The sequence below is a fragment of the Sparus aurata genome, chromosome 10, assembly GCF_900880675.1.
Source record: "Sparus aurata chromosome 10, fSpaAur1.1, whole genome shotgun sequence".
NCBI lineage: Eukaryota > Metazoa > Chordata > Actinopteri > Spariformes > Sparidae > Sparus > Sparus aurata.
Window position 1 is genome coordinate 34,017,112 of NC_044196.1, and position 19,664 is coordinate 34,036,775.

The 19,664-nt window shown below is 43.6% G+C and overlaps 1 protein-coding gene across 4 annotated transcripts in view; it reads right to left on the reverse strand.

The window, feature by feature from the left end:
• The window catches only part of col25a1 (collagen type XXV alpha 1 chain), a 150,596-nt gene that overhangs the window by 61,500 nt on the left and 69,432 nt on the right, over positions 1-19,664 (reverse strand). For all 4 annotated transcript variants that reach the window (XM_030430921.1, XM_030430923.1, XM_030430924.1 and 1 more), the window contains exons 3-4: positions 4,678-4,722; positions 738-745 (exon numbers count right to left, since the gene is read on the reverse strand). In XM_030430921.1, the coding sequence (XP_030286781.1) occupies positions 738-745; positions 4,678-4,722 (53 nt within the window). The remainder of the gene's footprint in view (positions 1-737; positions 746-4,677; positions 4,723-19,664) is intronic.

Genomic DNA, 19,664 nt, shown 5'->3' on the forward strand with positions numbered 1-19,664 from the left:
CTTCTCCCCGTAGCTAAAAACTTCAACATTGAAGTACATGGTGTACACGACGCCCCATGTTGTAACCATGAGCTCACAAGTTCCATTTTAAGGGTAGAAGGTATAACAAAACATTAGCTTAGCTTAGCTTAGCATGAAGACTGAAAATGGCTGGCTTCCTCCACAATGAAATGCACCTACCAAGGCCTCTTAAGCAGTGGCGTGCACAGACTTTTTGAAGGGCAGGGGCGAAAAGAAGGGCACTTTAGCGTGCGTTTTGGCTCCCAAGAGGGCACTTTAGCGTGCGTTTTGGCTGCCAAGAGGGCACTTTAGTGCACGTTTTGGCTGCCAAGAAGGCAGTTTATCATGTTTTAACCAGCCAAGGGGGCAGTTTAGTGTGTTTTGCCAACCAAGAGGGCACTTTAGCGTGCGTTTTGGCTGCCAAGAGGGCACTTTAGCGCACGTTTTTCAACAATTGGGCCACAAGGTGGGGCGACTGCCACTGCCCCCCCTTGCGCACATCATTGCTCTTAAGCTCATTAATTACCTTTGGACAAAGCCAAGCCAGCTGTTTTCCCATATTTCCTGGTGTTTATGCTAAGCTAAGCTAACCAGCTACTGGCTGTACCTTAATATGAAGCTTTATGCTAGCTGTGTCTTGATGCCAAACAGTAAATTTGAGCTGAACTGCATCACTTTACTGTTTTACTGAGGTTTTACCTTCACAGTTGGAGAAGACGTGAAGCAGGCATACTTACAGGAGGTCCTGAAAGAGAAAGGAAAGGGGAAAAAAACTTGGTTAGTGTGTTTTCAATCAGCGATCAAACAGACTCAGATCATCAATGTTCCACTGAAACCACACATCCAAATCACCGAGACGGGAAATTGGACTCTTGATGCGTATTATTTCTCTAGGAAGGAAAGTTTCATGAAGATGCTTCTCTTCCATGATGTTAGACAGAAACTCTCCATCAATATAACTCAGATGAATTTCCTCAATCGCGTTCTGATACGACATTCCTCTATCTATTTTCCGTGCAGCTCAGCGAACGATGACCGCCGGGGCCGAGTGATCATATTCTACATTCGTAAGTGGCTCTAATTTCACTGCTACAAGGGGTTGCGCGCTTGTTAAAAACTCCCCCCGCACTTTTGTGAGGTGACACATGTCTTTTCGCCAATTACTGCTGCTCACAGGCCTGTGTGCCAACGCATTTCAGGGCTCCCCAGAACCCTGCAAATCATTTCAGGTCTTTATGTTCTTATTAAAAAGGTACCCAGCTGCTTTAATCCTGAAAAAAAGAAAAAGAGAAACGGATCACTTTTTTCTTTACAAGTCCTGTGTCCTTGAACTGTTCTTCTTCATGACCGGAGGAAAGTGCGAATGGCTCCAGCAGCTGGAGCGTTTAAGGAGCCGTGTGTTTCAGGCTCGCCGGGCTGCACTTCTGTAGCGTTGTTTTATGGATCGTTGAGTTACAGTAGACCACTTAGCTTTTAATAAACCTGCTCCGCTGTGTGTTTTCTGACATGTCCCACTGTGTCGAATGGCTCAGCGCAAAGTTTAAGCAATTATGGAAAATCAAAGACATTCTGTGATAGGAAAAAAAAAAAAGAAAACGTGCAAAACGCTGCAGAGCACATAATAGCCACCTCAAAGGTAAAAGCCTTCAGATTCCCACATTTTACAGCCTTGGTTAGACCAGAAACTTTATTTCCTGGAATATAATCCATGCAATATTTAATAGTCAGTGACATAATGTCAGATTATCCGCCCTCAAAGCTGCAGTCTTATTAAGTCACTCAGTTTCACTTCTCTGTTCTCACGCTGGCACCTCCGGTCATTTCCTCCGCCGTTTGTCACCGTCCTGCTTTTTTTCTGCTCACCAGAGTGAACCAGAGATTGTAAAGGCGACTAAATACAGCGCGTGAATGCTCACAACATGCCGGAGCTGCAGAGAAGCTGCAGTGCGACTCTTTAAACCCACAAGAAGAGTCAGGCATTCGCTCACACTCGTCACTGAAAGCTTAAATTTGCTCATCCGGCACAGTTTGAGCATCAATTCCTCCTTTTGTGAACGCGGGTCCTCGAGTGAAAAAGTACGGATTATTCACGTCAGGAAAATATGGGAGGAAACTTCTTACACTTTCCAGCATCGACCACCTGCTAGAACAGTTTGAGTGTGTGGCTTCCACTGCTACAAGAAACGTCTTCATCCTAAACTGTCATGCCACACTTTTCCTTTCCATATGTTACCGGTAAACAAACAGGGGATCCTAATGAAGCGATCCATTCATGTTTTAATGCATAGGTAAATATCACTGTGTCTTTTTCCTGTTTGTTCTCTCTGTCAGTCGCAGCCAAGTGTGGGCGAAAGCTTCTCCTCTGTGAGGAGTAAACTGCAAAACACCTCGCCGTGAATGTGTGGAAAACTCGCTGCGGCTTAGTTACTTTTGGTTAAAGCGAATCATGAATTAAATATGCTTCCCTTCAACATCCACCAGTGTTGAGAACTTAAAAGAGGGAAATTGGATTTGCAGAAGGCTTACGGTGCAGAATGCCGCCCGCCTGTGCCCGTCAACGACCGCATTCTTCAGTCGTATAAATAACGTCTCTGAAATTCGTCTTCAGTTTTTCTCCCGTGGAAGAGGGTGCACAGAGTTTGACATGGGAGCATAATGCAGCGCTGGTGCCTTCATATTTATTTGTTTTGAATGCTTCTGTGGGTTTCACAAAGAATATTGTGCACACTTGCTGAAGCCTGCCAACGTGTCCACAGAGTAAATGTAGCAGAAATGACTGAGCCGTGATCGCTCGCTAATAAGCAGAATGGCTTTGGAGCGTTTAAAAAGAGAACCGGCGTTATAAATGACTTTCTCTGTACAAGGATTTCTAAATGATTGCGTTTGTAAAGCCTTTTGTGGACGCCGCACATCACCGGCAACACACGGATAAAAAAGCTGGTGACATCAGTGAAACACCTATGATGTGAGGCCCTGACGCAGGTAGACCAGCTCCAGCCAAATGTGCCTGATTTAACATACTTGAGCCTATTTATTCCAGTAATTTGGGCTATTATAAAGAATGGAGGGGCCTGTCATCCCAATTGTTCCCCATTGTCTGGCCTTCGCAGACCGCTGTGCCACTCCAGAGCAGACACTGTGAGCGGATATGATTGCTCGCTTGTTTCCAATTGATCTGTCAAGAGGAAGCCGTCCACATTCGCTCCGGCTGAGCAGAAAGAAAGGGAAAAAAATAAATAAAAGGTCTTTGCACAATGGTGCCATTTGAAATACGCTGGCACGGTGGATGTTTATTGGAAAGTTAAGCACTGGATAAACAAAGGCTGGCGGTGTTTCAGATCTGCAGCAAACCAGAACATTGAACTGTTGTCTGTCATTCGATTTTTCTGCCGTTCCGTTTTTCATCTTGCTTCGGCTTTCACGTCATAGTTTGGTGTTACGTAAATGAGAAAAGGCAGAGCGCCACAGCCGGCCGATCCACGTCTCAGATTGCAGAACATGGCCACAACAAGGACTCCAAACGAGATCGGCCCAAAAAGTGCAGAGAGTTAAAGAATCTTTGAAAATCAAATACAAAACCCAATCGAATAAAGTCAGAATAAATGTTAGCTAAGTACGATTCTGCAGAACCACAGATGTGTTGAAATGTTTTTCTTATGTTGCAACTTGACGCTTGTTTAGGTTCAATGTCCTCGTTCTCTCGTGACACGACATGAAAACATGAAACACTTGGTTTGGCTTCAAATACCTGTTTAGGAATATTCTTATGCAATCATGCAACCGTCGCAACTTGTTTAAATCGTGTTGCTGACATCAAATTCAGAATAAACTTAACATGAGTAAAAAAGATGATTGTCAGCCTTCCATTTTCTTTAAGTTTTCCAAAGCGTTCCATTGTTTGGGGACTCTGAGCTGTAACACAGTTGTATCATCAGCTTTGACTCCTGCGACTTTAAGAAGAAGCGTCTGTGTTTTTTCTCCCCTCACAGACGCTCTGTTTGTTTCTCAGGCTGTGAAACCAAACCGCTCCCTTATTACTCTACCTCACTTCAAACTGAGACCTCGCTTCGCCCCGTCCCTCTAATTTCTTTTTTTTTTACGAGGGCAGTACTTTGGTTCCAAAGCGCGGGCCTCGCTCCGCTGCACTGCGCTGCACGGCGCTTCACGACGACACGCTCCAGAGCCTGTTATCACTTTCACTATCAGGTGAGGCGAGCGTGGACAGCAGCTCCGTGCCAAGAACATGTTCTCGCTGCAGATTCAATTTGCAGCCACACCCTGCGAGAGTGTCGCCGCACAACACGTCCCTCTCGTGGGTGCCCAAACCCGACTACATCATGTCTGGGATCAGCAACGGAGCGTAAGAGTGTCTCAGAATTCAGATGTTGGGGCGTCTGCAAGTTTGTGCATCACTTCTACTTCCCAGAGCTGCACTGCCCCCCAGTTTAACTGTGAACATCTAGTGTTTCTACAGCGACTGAAGCTGAAACAATCCAAGCGAACGCCGAAAACCACCCGGCCACAAATTACACATCTATAACCTATTTTGGCCTCCAGAGATATACCGTGTACTTTTACGTGACTGTAAGTGCAGTGTGAATTATTCCTCGAACGTTCCTGGAGTGAGACTTCAGTGATCTTGTGACACACACACACACACACACACACTGTACATACCAGGTTCTCCATTGCGGCCTCTTCTTCCTCTCTTTCCCGGAGGTCCTGCCAAAAAACAAAGCAGAATTTAATACAAACAGTAATTTGATTGTCTTTTTGTTTGCGTAGGTCTCATATTCTTTAAGTGGAGCTCCCCTGCAGCCGGGCGAGGACGAGCCGGTGAAACGTATCGCCTTTGGACGACAAACACCTGAAGATCTCCGGGTTTATTAAGGACTGCGGCTCCGTGTTTATGCATAAGCCGAGGTGGAAAAAAGGAAACACACACCGTCTCGCCGCAAACGCGCTCTTCATGCTGACATCCCTGTTTTCTTTTCCCTCTTTTTCTCATTTTCCTTTCAGCACGGATGCCCTGGCTTGTAATTTGTTTATCGAGACAGTGTTTTCCTGTTTGCCATTTCCCTGTCAACACTATCAATCTGTGAAAGCTCAGCTGGAGGAGTAAAACAATTACACGCTTTGTCAGCCTTTACATGTTGGAGACCTGACAGGGTCGTATTGTGCGAAGGCGCTCTCGGTTTGGAAACTGGGAGCATCTTCCCCAAAATGACCTCTTCCCTGCAGCTATACAGTACATGTAGTCTTTTCCCGGCGGCTGGAAACACGTTTTCAGGCATTTTTGTTTACTCTCTGGCAAAAATGTAGTCAAAGGAAGTTAAACATAGAGCTCTGATGGCTCCACGGTATGAGAAGTCTATGAGAAGTCGCTCAGAAACATTGGAAGTCAACGTTACCAAGAGGAACAATCTCCTCCGTCTGGTTTTGCATCGCAGAAAAATACCCAGATCTCATATCAGGCAGCAACAATGATGTGAAGACTTATTATGCAAATCTCCCTGAAAACTCTTTTGACCCCACAGACCGCCGAAGACGAAGGTTTCTGTCGCCACGTCAGAGACTCGAGATGATTACAGTCATGTAATGGGCTCGTGACAGTTTCTGAACAAAGCGCACAGCTTGACTTTAATTGCCTGGGTGTCAAAAGTTGCTTTAAGTGACGCTCATTTTTTTCCAGCATGGGCTAAAAAAAAAAACAGGACCGAGAATACAAAACAACCATGTAATCGCCAAATAACGAAACCTGGTCTGACCTCCAACCCACAGCATGTCGTCTAATCAACTTCCCTTCAGTCCTACACTCTGTGAATACATCCCTCCATAAAGGAAGAGGTACAAAAGGAACAAAGCACGGAGTTAAATAAAATCAAAAAAGCTATGTCTTTTTATGTAGCGTATGACTGATTTAGGGCTCTCCAGATGTGTTGCTGTGGTGCAAAATGAAGGATTACGTTGCACAACTCTCTGTATGATGCTCAGTCCCTAATTTGATCCCACTGTTTGGCTTCACTTCAGCCTCCGACTCTGCTCCTTCTGGACGTCTTCCAGGATAATGTCAGGCGTTGCCAGTGAAGGGTCCAGGCACAGTTTAAAGTATGTAACCACAGGTGGAGTTTGACTCTCACTTTACTACAGCTCACATCAACCCTGGTTTCTCCATACGTTTGTTTTTTAAAGCTTTTAAAAGAAACAGAAGGGAGTTTACTGCACTTGGCAGCCACTTCATTATTACTCACTTTGAAATGACACCTGACACCTCGGAGAGGAATATTTCTGTCTCACGATTCGACATCCGAATGATTTCGGCGGTATATTTTTGACAGCTGCTGAGAAAACACTCCCCACATGGGAGTTGGTGATCCAGACAAATAGCCTCCATTATTTTCAAATATCTTCAAGAGTCACAATATTCGTCTTCTCGTTCTGATCATAGCATGTAAGAGGAGATTCATGCACAGCACAGTCATATGAGCAGAAGGAAAAAAAACTGTGAAAATAAATGCCATGACATTTAAAGTAAATAATTGAAGTGAAAGAGTAACTTGACAAAGTCCATCAGGACCAGTCAAAACGGGTTTACACATGTTTTAAATCAATTAAGACAATAAAGGGACCGTCGATTGTAAAGCCTCCTGGTCATAAATGGAATGACGAGAAATCTTAAGCTGGAAAACATCATTCTTATTTTCTCACAGCATCTCGAGTATAGTCATGGAACAGCGACTTTAGAAAAAAAGCTAAATGTGGCAGTGGATTTCATGATGAGGGTCACCGACGACGAACAATCTGTTGAAATCTTTTCAGCAGCTCTCAAAGTCTGAAAGTGAAATAAATCAGAGTGAACTCGATGTTCGCTTAGAAGTTTGGTCAGACAGAGTTTTTGGTCAGACATAACAAAATGGACCCTGTGGTGTTGTGTATTGTGTTTCTTCATGGGTTATTTGGTGGATTTGGGATTTTGGAAAGGAAGCAGCAGAAAGCAACTTTACAATGTGGGAGCAGAGAGGCATCAAAACAAGTGCTGTCTGTCTCTGTTGGTGGCAATATTGGTAGATCTGTCGCCCCCTCACTTGAATTACAGATTGAATTACACAACAACTGGATTGTAAGGAAACTTTCTACAGACAGCGATGCCGTGGGATGAATCCAACAGACTTTAGAGATCTGTTGGTGAGTGTGCTCTACTACCACTGCAAGGTTTGTGATTTTGAGAGAAATTGGATGGATGGTCATAAAATTTAAATCCATCAACTCCTCTTCTAGCGCCATCATCAGGTCAAAATGATCTGCAACACCTTCAGCATTCCCATCAGCCTCAGTTTAACTTGTCCAATGCTAATTAGCTAATCAAAGCATGCTAACAGGTGAAACTAGGATGATGAACATGGTAAGTATAACTGCTAAACACCAGCGTGTTAGCATTGTCAGTGTGAGCATGTTAGCATGTTGATGTTAGCATCTGAACTTTGTTTATCGGTCGATATCGAGTAAGAATTCCATGTTAGAGACAAACGTATTATCAGCCATCATCTTTTTAAGGAAAACATATGCTCATTTTCAGTTTCATAATTTAATGTCACTGCTAGAATAGATTCACACACTTTAGTGCTCAATAAACGCTCTGATTGGTCAACTCACACACGCCTGAGCGAGCACCGCTAACAACACCAGACTAACTGTGCTAAATCAATTCCTACGTGTCAATCTAGCCGCTATGCATAAATTATGCAAATGTGACATGGTGTCACAAAATCACGGAATTAAAGACTTCTGATGAGGCGTTTCAGGAGCAGTGTTTTCTGTGGGAGAGAGCAGCTTCTTTTAATGTGGTACTTTTTTTACTTTTCAAGAGCTTTTACATGCACATGAGCATAAAATGGTACATATAGGGCTTAAGGATATTGTCAAAAATCACACACAAACATAATACAACTTCGCCGTATCTGTTTGTACGACGGTAACAGATTGTGATGTGAATGGCACCAAGTTAGCTGCAAGAGCAGCATAAAAGCATCAGCACAAAGCTTTCAAGTCTCACCACTTATTTGCTTTCTGTCGCTACAGATCTCGTCAAACAACATGAGATTTTTACAATCCCACAGAATGACTTTGTCCAACATACTGTTGGCTGTAGTTATTTGAATGCCATTTGGAAGAACAAAATGTAATTGGCAGTGTTGGGAAACATGCTGTTTTCAAGCCATGGCTGTATTGTTTTTGAATACTTTTGCGCATGTTGTTCATTACAACACTATTTCAAGGATACGCATCGCTTGACATAATAAACTTTGTGTTTATACTTCATGCATTTGAGACAAAACTGGATTTTACCACTGCCCATCATCCATAAAATATTGATTGGCCCAGAACCGTTAACGGAGCTGCACCTCTGTTTCTATTTCTCTTTTCCCTCCAAATCAATCAGTTTTAAGTGAACCAGCCGCGGCCCGACTCATTTACAATACCAGCATTGTTTCAGAAGTTGATATACATAATCAGACCACTCAATGCATCGCTCACAAAGTAGCACAGCTATTCCTCAGAATGAAAGTGTCGTGCCAAAAATAGCAAACTGGGTACCAGCTCCAACCTCCACAGTAAATCAGGTCTGAAGAGACTTGGCTGTAGACTTCTGAGCAAACCCACTTGCACCTTTCTGGGTAAAGTGGATAAATTCAGACGTTTTCTGCAAGTGAGATGAAAAATCATACAATTTGCATTGTCCCATGTTGACATGTTGTCAGTTGGATAGACAAAATTGTCTAAAATACTCAAATAATCAGAATAAGAAGGCCGCTGTATGTACTTTTGTTTTTTATGTATATTGTGTATATTAAGAGATACAGTACCACAGTGTGTCCATCACTGAGATCATACCTTCCACTTTCTAATGGCCGTGCAACAAACACCTGCTTATTTAGATCAACTTCTTTGTGCAAGCCGTAGAAAGATTTCATGTTTGATTCGTTACACATTTTCCACAAGTTAGTCTCCAAACTATTTCACCTCCCTTGTCATGCTAAATTACAAACAACCAGCCTATTTCATGGATACCAAAAGCGCCAAATGCCGACCTAACTGTTTATATATGAGTCATAAAAATACATCCATCATGAGTGTTTGAGAGAAATGTCATAGCAGAACAATACCGCACCATGCCAACATTTTCAGAGACTGACTGTTGTTTGGTTCGGTTGTGGTGAATTTCACGCCAAGGGTATAAGGTGCACCAAAGACCAAAAATATCCTTGAAAGATTTGGTTGTTAAAAGGCCTCACTGAGCACTTTTCTTTTGTTTATTGCTTTATAATCAGACTTTGCTCTCAATTGGCCGTTTGAAACGTATCCTGTTTGACAACGGTTTTGTCATTATTGTCAGGTTCCATCATGATGTAACAGTAATGTCTGTTTTCCTATTGTGCTGGTAAAAAGCTGAACTTTGGAAACTCATTGAAAACATTCTTAAAGCAGCAACTTTAATTGTGTTGTTGATTCTGGCGCCCCCTGTGGACAAGAGATGTCAGAACTACACAACCTCCTGTCATCCGGATTGTGCATTGGTTTTAAATGTAAAAAAAAAGACTCAACATATTTACAATAACTTTAAAGGGATACTCCGGTGTAAGTTTAATCCATGGTCTAAATCACAGTGAAACTGTGTTAGACTCCCTCTCGAGAGATCAAGTTAGCAGACCGCTAATTTACGGAGTTTTATCAACCTCAGAAACGTACGACAACAATACACTGCAGTAAATGGATCCAAATATAAACCGCCACCAAAAAGCCACAAATAATGCTCAGAACAGCACCAAACTTCAGCAACAGTACAAACAGGGTCTCAGCACATAGTCCGGGGCATCTAACCTCCGCTAGCTTAGCTGGATTTCTATTGTGAAGCTAAAAACAGATTTCAACTCTCCTCCATCAGCTTCCGGGTCGGGGAAGTCCCGACGCGACGATTACCGAGTGCGGTTAGAAATGCTCAATTCCGTTCTTTTCCCTGTCCGCTCTCGATAATAACTGTTATAAACTGGCAGGTAAGGCACATATGAACTTTGATTGCTTTTCCATGGAGTCATAATCATACATTTTCATCCATGAGCCGCGGAACTCTACTGCACTCGGTAATCGACTCGTCGGGACTTCCCGTCAACAGGAAGCTGCTGCAGAAGAGTGGTAAATTTAGTCAGCTTTTCAGTAGAAATCCAGCTAAGCTAGCGGAGGTTAGATGCCCCGGACTATGTGCTGAGACCCTATTTGTACTGTTGCTGAAGTTTGGTGCTGTTCTGAGCATTATTTGTGGCTTTTTGGTGGCGGTTTATATTTGGATCCATTTACTGCAGTGTATTGTTGTTGTGCGGTCGTTTCTGAGGTTGATAAAACTCCGTAAATTAGCGGTCTGCTAACTTGATCTCTCGAGAGGGAGTCTAACACAGTTTCACGGTGATTTAGACCATGGATTAAACTTACACCGGAATATCCCTTTAAGATTAATAACTGTAATATTACGATGGCGACACAAACTAAACTTTTGTTTTGGTGCTTTACAACCACATTACTGACCTGGGTTTGTACTTTAGGGATTGGGTGGATGGTGCTTGTCAAAGTAGAACAGCAGAACATCATAACAAGAAGATGAATGTTAATAAATTCACCTGTCAGAGTTTTTACTGTTGTGGCTCATTGGTGCGCTGGGTTTTTATCAAGGTGGCGCCCAACCCGGGTTCAGAACTTGGAGCTTGGATGCCAAAAATATTCCAAGCATTTCTCAAGAAACTCAGTTGATCAATGTCTTTACGAGCGTTCCAAGGATTTAGGAAGATTTAGTCAAAACAGATTTTAATATAGTCCATTTAATCCCACAACATGGATGGATGAGTTTATTAAACCTGGCAACACTCGAGTATCCAGGTCACCGGAGCTAAAGCTGCACAAAAGCTGGCTTTCTACTGTACAATCATTTGTTACTTTACAAGTACATTTTTGTGGAAACGTCTGGCAGAGAGGACAACAATTTTGATCCAAGATCCTTATTACTATGCATGACAGTGAATAAATCAATACATATAATGCTAATTCATGGAACACTGGGTCCACTGTCCAAGGGAAAAAATGGAAATTGAACCACAATTTTACAATCAGTCTCATCCATGAATGTCGCTGGTCTCTTCCTCCTCGAGGTTGTTGTAACACAGAAAGCCTCCTTAGCACAATTACTATGAAATATGTGCACTTTCTCAATGGAAGTTTAGAAAATATAGGATAAATATCACGTCTGCGGATGTACAACCTGGGGATAAAAGTGGTTTGACAGCATCACAATGGATTTATTATCCTCAATACACACTTTGTGCTCCTGACCTTCCTCATTAGTACACGAACAGTTAATAAAACTTCTCCCAGTCTGAGATCTGCGTGGTTATAAGAGTTCATCTTTAAGTTAAACTGCACCTCTGTGTCTCCAGTGAGAATGCCCAACTTTCAGGAGTCTAACAGAGTCAGCAGATAACGGCACAATGAGATGAAGATCTGGACTGTGTCTCCGCCAGCTTCCAGCTCCTCTTGAGGTCATCCGTCATGGGTATTGTTGAGAGAAATAGGAAAGTCCCTTGAACTTGTGACCCACCAACCTGGCTCCAGTAAGGAAGTCCTTGTGGTACTCCGGCTGACCTTCTTAACTACTTTTACTAATCCCTTAACTTCCTCAAACCTTTTCAGTTTAGGAGAGATGAGAACACAGCAAGCGGAACAAAGAGCTTCTTTTCAAATAACAAGTTGTCCGGCCCGTTGAAGTCTCCAGGACCTTAAATTACCATATCGCTCTCCAAATGTTAGAAGCATGACCGATGGATACTGCTGCTCTAAAGTTAGTTCACTCGACCCTGTTAGGCTGTATGTGCTTATTTGCTACACGAAATGAACACGATCTATTTAAAAGCTGTCACAACTTTGGAAGAGGTCAACTGCAGGTTGTCTAAATTTGCACAAAAGGACCCGAAACGTCACCTCCGGTAGGATTTACAGTGCAACCATTTGATTTTACAACTGTATGTGTACGTTCAACTCCTGGAAATTAGAAGCAAAGTCTCCACATTCCTGCAATCCGATATGAGGAGCAGACTGCAGCATGGTTAGCATGTAACGTTAAGCCATTTCAAAGAGCAACCATATTATCAACCTTGTTTAACGGCAGCGGTTCTTTAACAGCCTTTAAATCGGAGCCACACTGTTTGGATTATTTTTCTTGCAGGTTGTGGATTGTAATACCGACTCGTAAATGAGCTCCGGAACCCGTTTAAAGAGTGCTAAGCTACTAGCCTATAGCGCTAAATCACAATGTGTCTAAGTCGTAACGTTCTCTGGAGGCCGTTTGGCAACACGATATAAACACCGAGATCTGCAGAGGAATTCGGGGGGCCAATTTTAACTTCCCACACTTCAATCCCAACTTGACCGAGAAAAACAGTGTTCGAAAGGATATTGCATATTATTCCTTGATTCTGTGGCATATGTCTTCATTATCCTTATTTCCAACTGCACTTTGCTCCAATGCCACCGTTTCCTGAATAAATATGATGATTATAGCCATTTCCTAAATAATTCTTCGCAATTACATCTAATCTGTTGCCCAGAAGAGAGGCCATTGTGTCTGACTTTTACATTTACCCGTTGTACTCTTTCAGTGCACTTATATTGTCACCACATAATATCTCAGTGCACACACACACACGCACACACACACACACACTGCATCTACCCGGTTTAAGAGTTCATTTTTTTCATGAATACAATGCTTTCTTAAAGAGCATCTTTGTCTTTCCCTATAAAAAATGCATTGTTATATGAAGATCGACGCGTGTTTACGTTGCTACTCAAGAGAGTATGATTTGTTAGCTGGAAATTTACAGTTTGATTTAAACAACGGCCGGCAAAGCAAGACATCTCGCTGATTAGGGGCTGAATTAAATCTACCAAACAGTCATGAGGGGTAATGAACAGTGACGCCTGCTCCACCAACTCTCATGAAACTCACTGCTGCAGTTTTCAATTACAAGACATCGTGAAAACACCAAGTTCTGATACACCCGAGAGTCCGTGCCAGAGTTGTTATCATTATGTTAAAGCTGAAACTAATCCACAGTACCAAAAGGGCACTTGTAAATGTCAGACAGTCCCAAGACATCACCCAACGGGAATCTGAAAGTAATTACATGAGGCGGCATTCATCACGACGCAGAGAGCAGCGACTGATTAAAAAAAAGTTAATGATGCATACTTCTTTCTGCCGCGTGGACACTCAGTAGTGGTCAGAGGACGTTATCGACTTGAGATGAATTCGTTTCTCCGCCCATCCCTGATGGATACGGCAGTTCTGTGCCTGCGTGTGCTGGTCGGGTCCTGACGCCGTGCTTGTCCAGATGCCAGTTATCAGTTCATTAAACCGCGAGTCAATCCATTACAGGATGTGAGAAATCCGACTGTCGCTGCAGGCTCCATTAACACTGCATCAGGCAGATTGAAGCTGGTATTTAAAGTGCACCTTTCTCTCCCTGCACCGCCACAGTAAAACAGACAGGCCCGCTGTTTCACTAATTGCTGACAAAGTAACTGTTTCTGCACCTGAGAGTCTCGGCATTGATGTAAGGTGATTACACCTTACACCTAAACGAAGACGCACACTCACTTACACACATACAGCACACTGTATAAAGGACTAAAATCATTACAGAAGCAGCTCTTCTCTAGTTCTTTGTCGAACACACACACACTCACACGCAGAAGACAAACGACATGAATACGGCTACGGCTGGCAGGCGTGCATGGATCATCTACGCTTTTGCTCCGGTTCAGTGTCAAGGCTGGAACGCTCCTGAGGAGGAAGCCGGGCCTTTGAGAGAGCCTTTTCATCACCTTCGGAGATCAATGTGTTTTCCTCTGGCAACAGGCTGAGTGCTGGGATACTTGAGACCCACCCTGTGCGCTACACACTGCAATTATCCTCCCCGCAGTACTGACTGCGGTTGTGATGGAAGCAGAACACACTCCCTGATGAGGGGAGGTCAGTAATAAGCCAATCGATTGGCTCAGTCCCATCACTTTATGCTGTGAGTTAAATTGGCACAGGCGGCCATCCTGATGGCTCTATCAGAAACCCTCGCTGCAGGCCGAGGACATTCCTTTTAACACAACCTGCGTTCGCAGGCGAGGGAGTGTTTGTTTGGGTGACTTTATCATCTTATCTAGAATAATCCAACAATTTCATGTCCTGAAAATGAAAAAGGGAAACAGTAGGATGATCCCAGTTTGGCTTGGCCAGGCTGAAGTGGAATCCACCGTGGAAATTAATGGTTTCTTTTGAGTGTTAACCAAGTTATATCTTGGCGTAATCTCCCTGCATTCACAGTGGCTTAAGAACCCTGCAGACAACTGAAACATAATTCAATTGTCATGACAAACTTGCCACCTGAAGCCAAGAGTCTGGTCACCTTGCTTTGAACTATATCGTCTTCCACCTGTGCTCCAACAGAACCGCTAGGTGTTGGAAGCATGTTGACGGAGAGAACTACTGATGGCTAAAGGGCTTAACACAGGCGCGGTGGGTGGAATATGACTTGTGCAGGCAGGAGTATTACCACGGCTCAGAGTTAATTAATCCACTCAGCATGTGCATGCAGAGGATAAGCAACCTCAGCCCAACCTAGCAAACATTGATTAGCTGCAGTCAGTGACTGATTTAAGCTTCTGACCTGAGTACTCTGGTAGACAAGGTTGTCAATCAATATCCCTAATTAGACCTTGAAATTCTGAGATGTAGAGGCCGGCAAATAAACCTACCCGCCCGAAAAATTATATTTATGAAACACTCTCAATTTAATGTCGATTTCTCTGTCTGACCTACATATAATGAGAGCATCAGCGAGAAGATTGGCTATTTCTACACTTAATGTCTGATAACAGGTCAGATTCCAACTTATCAGGGACGAATAAGTCATAAATATTCAAACTAAAGGGGCAATATGTAAGAATTTTAGCTAAAAACACAATCAACCAACATTACATTATGTACTGAAGTAAGCATGCTAACCAGCTAGCCCCAGCCCGCTCCCCTCCTCCTGCTAGCTGCACAGCTACCCAAGCTAACTAGCTTACTGCAGCTACAGCTAGCAGCAGTTAGCGGTCAGCGTGGTGATATGCTGCTCCTTAATCTTACATAATGCACCTTTAAGTGCACATGTTCATGCATTTGCACCAATCGTAGTGCACTCTGTCACCTAGCGCTACACTTCGGTGCTAAATTTAGTAGTTACTACATGATAATTTGATCTTTGAGGATGGCAGAATCCAGATTTATCCTTTTTGAAAACTGACTCGCTGGCATCCAGATGAACACAAAGTGAGGACAGATGGACTCATGGCAAAGTGAGCTGATCCCGGGCATCAGCCGCTAGATGCTTTCGAAGCCTACCGAGGGTGTGTTTGGTGAATGTTGCACCAATGATACCGATGGCGACATTGACCTACGCCGTCTTCTGTGTGTGCACGCGGGCGCTTGAGTTGCAGAAATAGTTGTAAAAGCATTTCTGCTCGCTGGAAGAAATTGTCAGCCGGGATTCCAGAAGGACATACAGCGCATGATTAGCATCAAATGATCCCTCTCTTGTTCGAGTTCAAATGAAATACTTTATCTGTGTTTCAGACTTCTGCGGCTATTGGATGTCACATTGAAATCATGTGTAATTCTATACCTGCTGCTAACGGGTGACACGGCTGCTGGCTGACCTCCCCGTCACCGGCGACGTGTGAGCCAGTATGTGCGTGTGTGTCTGTGGTGCGTGTGTGGATGGATTTAGAGACGCGGGGCGATATAAGGTTGACCACAAGGCCGCCGGACCGCTCAAGGACAGTCATCGCCGTTCAGCAGCCGAGATGAAGTCACTGGAGAAGAGCCAACAGCGTCAAAAATGTTATTACACTCCTCTGCTATTTTAATAGACCAGCATTAACTGTCCACTAATACAGAGGGTGCAACTAATATAACAATCTGGTAGATCTTTGGGACCAGACAGCACTAATACCTCTTTATTACATTTCTTCATGTACTCTGCTGGTGTTACGCAATGTTTACATGCTGCAAAGTCATATACTTTAAATATGATGTAAGATATTCTGTGTTGTTCAAAATCCTTTCCCCTCCTGTTCAAAGGTGGAGAAGGTGATTCTGGAGAGAGATAGGTGAGTTTCAATTCAGGACAAAAACCAACATGAAGTATGTCTGAGAGCCTGAGACAGTAATCCATCTTTCTCAAAAACAAGCCTCTAAGTACATCGAATCTTCAGTAAGTCAAAAAAACAACAACATACTTCTATCTCACTTCAATACAGCAAAAGACTAACTAGACTTCCGACTCGTGGTATCTAGCAATACAAAAAAAAAAATTCTGCTTCATTCACAATGACTGGAACTCATTTTCAGGTGCTAGAAGCGGCTTTCCAGAAAATTCATTCTGCTGTTGAAGTTTTAAATCAATCAGCTGCCAAAGTCAGAACAATCTGGGTTTTTGGTGAGGTGCCTGGTTGAGGGATTTCAGTCGGAGCTGTATTTTGTCTCAGCTTCACTCTGAGGTGCTCAGCTGGGTGAAGACGACCTCAGATATCTCTGTGTGCGCCAACATAGTAAAGCAAACGTTTCATCCTTTACATGTAAGTGTCTGAATTCCATCTCCATGGTATCAGGATGGAGGGAGAACTAGATGGATATCTTATAATAAAACAACAAAACATCTGCGTGTCCAGATACAACTGACCTTTAATCTGGACTCACACTGTGTGGCGTGTCACATTTGCTAACCTGCGGTTTCACTGAGGCTTCCTTCCCGTCTGATCGGCCCTCTAAGCTCATGAGCGCAATATTGTTTTTCTCTGCTCTGCTGTGTTTTATCCTGCAGCTCTCAGGGGATTCACTTTCACTATCTTTCAACTTATCAGCCAGCCACGGTGGTCTGAGGCTGGTGTTTACTTGAGCATTGCATGGCCCGTGTTGGATTATTCCTGCAACAGTTTGAGCACGCAAGCGTGACGGGTACAGGCTCTTATGTCATAGATACCCTATCTTGTCAGCAGCAGAGGAAAATGTATGATAGAGAGGCTGTGATGAGGAGCGGCGGAAGAGAAGCTGGGAGGGTGATCTCTTAGTAGAATAGAGGGATGAAAGATTTAAGAGCAAAGTGGAAAGTCTAGCGTCTGGAGCGGAGTGTTTTCTGAGTCCGCTGCGTGAAGTTGTTGAATTCACTGTTCATATAAAAACTCCCCAGTCGGGGCAGATGTTACGGTTGTTGCGCTCCGGCAATGTACATTGAACATTAAACGACAGCAAAGGGATCTTTTTTATCCGCTCAGATGAAAGAACGAGAGGGACCGCCGCAATTAAAATCTGAAACTCCAGAGTTTCATCAAAATGAAAATGCTCCACTGAACTCTCAAAACTTGCCCGCACGAACGACGAGTGCCAATTTAGCCCTCTGCTGGGCACAGAATGTGAAAAGTACAATCCAATTTTAACATCAGCGCCGCAGCCAATCACAGAATAATGGTGCAGTCAGTCACATCAGCGATGGTGTTACATCTCTAACCGGAGACTTCAGCAGTGAAGAGAAGGCAGCGAGGCCTGTGGCTGCTGACATGCTGAGATGGAGGCTGATGCTCCAGGAGGACAGGTGGGTGTCCGGTTACCAGGAGCAGCATCTGGATATCAAAACAGCTAATCGCCTGACTCTCACGAACCTGTATGACATGCACGGCTGGTGAAAGCGCCTGCAGGATAAATGGGCTTTCTCCTCCTGTGTGCGTCTGCGTGCACATGTTTAAAATGCATCAGATATTTTGTTTCCTGGATCCCTGAGGGAGACTGAAGGAGACAACCCTGACAGAATTTCATGACTTCCCTGAATGCCCTGAATAAACTCCCAAACAGCGCGGATGAGCTCTGTGAGAATGCTGAATGCTGGAAGTGTCTCACGGCCCTTCGTGAGTCCTCTGTGCAAACCAAAATAAAGTGTCATCGTCGGGCTCTCGGCCAGCTCCAAGTTGCGTTTTCCCAGCCCCGGAAACCCCTCGGCAAGGCATCTGTCCTCCCGTTTCCAGAAGACGTTCCCAAACCAACACAGTCAGAATTAAACATACTTATTAGGAATTATTACACACCACAAAATATGATAATCTTGCCACTATGGGCTATGGAAAATAGACACATAAAAAGCGCAAAACATGCAGCTAGAGCACAATTCTGAGTGGAAATGAGTTGGTAGTCGAAGCCAAAAACCCTGCAAATGAACAAGGCTCCCGTTTTTCTAACCTCACTCAATCTTTCCTTCTCTGCCACACACATACACAAACCGCTGTACCTTCACTTACTTTTGTGAGCCATTAATTCGCCTTAATGAGCGCAATCTTTTCACAAAGCAATCACAGTCCAGAGCAGGACTTTCCTCCGGATCTGAGTCACGGCCCACAACAAGCTCTGAATACACCTTGTTCAGTTTTACTGCGGCACGCGGTGTAAAAGCAATTTTCTGCATATAGTCGGGGGAGCCTTATAAACAGGAATAAAAGTTAATTCACTCCTCTTACCTTGTTTGAGAGGAAACATTTATACACCTAATTGTTAGATGGAAATGTTCACAATATCCCACACACACGCTGTCAGAGCTCCAGCTATGAAAGTCTCCCTCTTTTTCAAAATTGCTGCTGTTAAAAGGAAAAGCTCTACATGAGGGGAAATATGCTTTTTTTAAAAGGTACAGCCTGCAGCCGCTACAAAAAATCCACCTTCCAACATCTCCCAAGCGTAAAAGGTTTCGCTATTGACTTTATGGAGTCTCTGCTAGCCTAGCATAGCATGAGTAAGGTGACAACAAGACTCCAGAGGGGCACTGCACTGGAAGAAACAGCCAGATAGTAGAAGATGTAGCATGGTAACTACACAACTATCTAACCCCACCCATCATATAAACCGCTGCGAGTTGTGGTGTTTTAAGTGCACAGTATGTCATTTCTGCTGCCGAATGAAAACAAAAGATGTAAGGCCCTCAGGATTGTGGGAGTTGAAAGATTATTGGAAACATTACCGGGAAACCTAAGTAGTAAACCTAACAAACAATATAGGTTGAGTTGTTTTTAGATATTCTGATTCAGAAATGTTATATATTTAATCTTCAGAGTTGCAATATGAGAGTTTTAGTTGAAAACATGTAAGAAGTTGTGCAACTTATCAACTGAAGTTAGCATGCTAACCAGCTAGCCCAGGTGTAAACACCATTACTCTCCTGGCCTCCAGGCTCCCAGTCAGTACCACTAGCTGCACGGCTAACTGAGCTAACGGTAGCTACAGTTAGCAGCAGTTAGCAGTGGTGACTCTGCTGATATGCTGCACACTATTTGTTGTAAGTATGGTGAGGACAAGCATTAGCGTAACTGCGCTAACCAAAATATTTGGTCACTAAATGAGATTGTTAGAAATCCAAGTGATGCCATGATGTGACACGCAGGCTGGAGGTCTGAGCTGCCAGACACAGTAACATAACGCCACATGAGAAATAACCGGAGGAGATTTTCCCCGATCCCTTGATGTTCCACAGAAAAGACAACAAAGA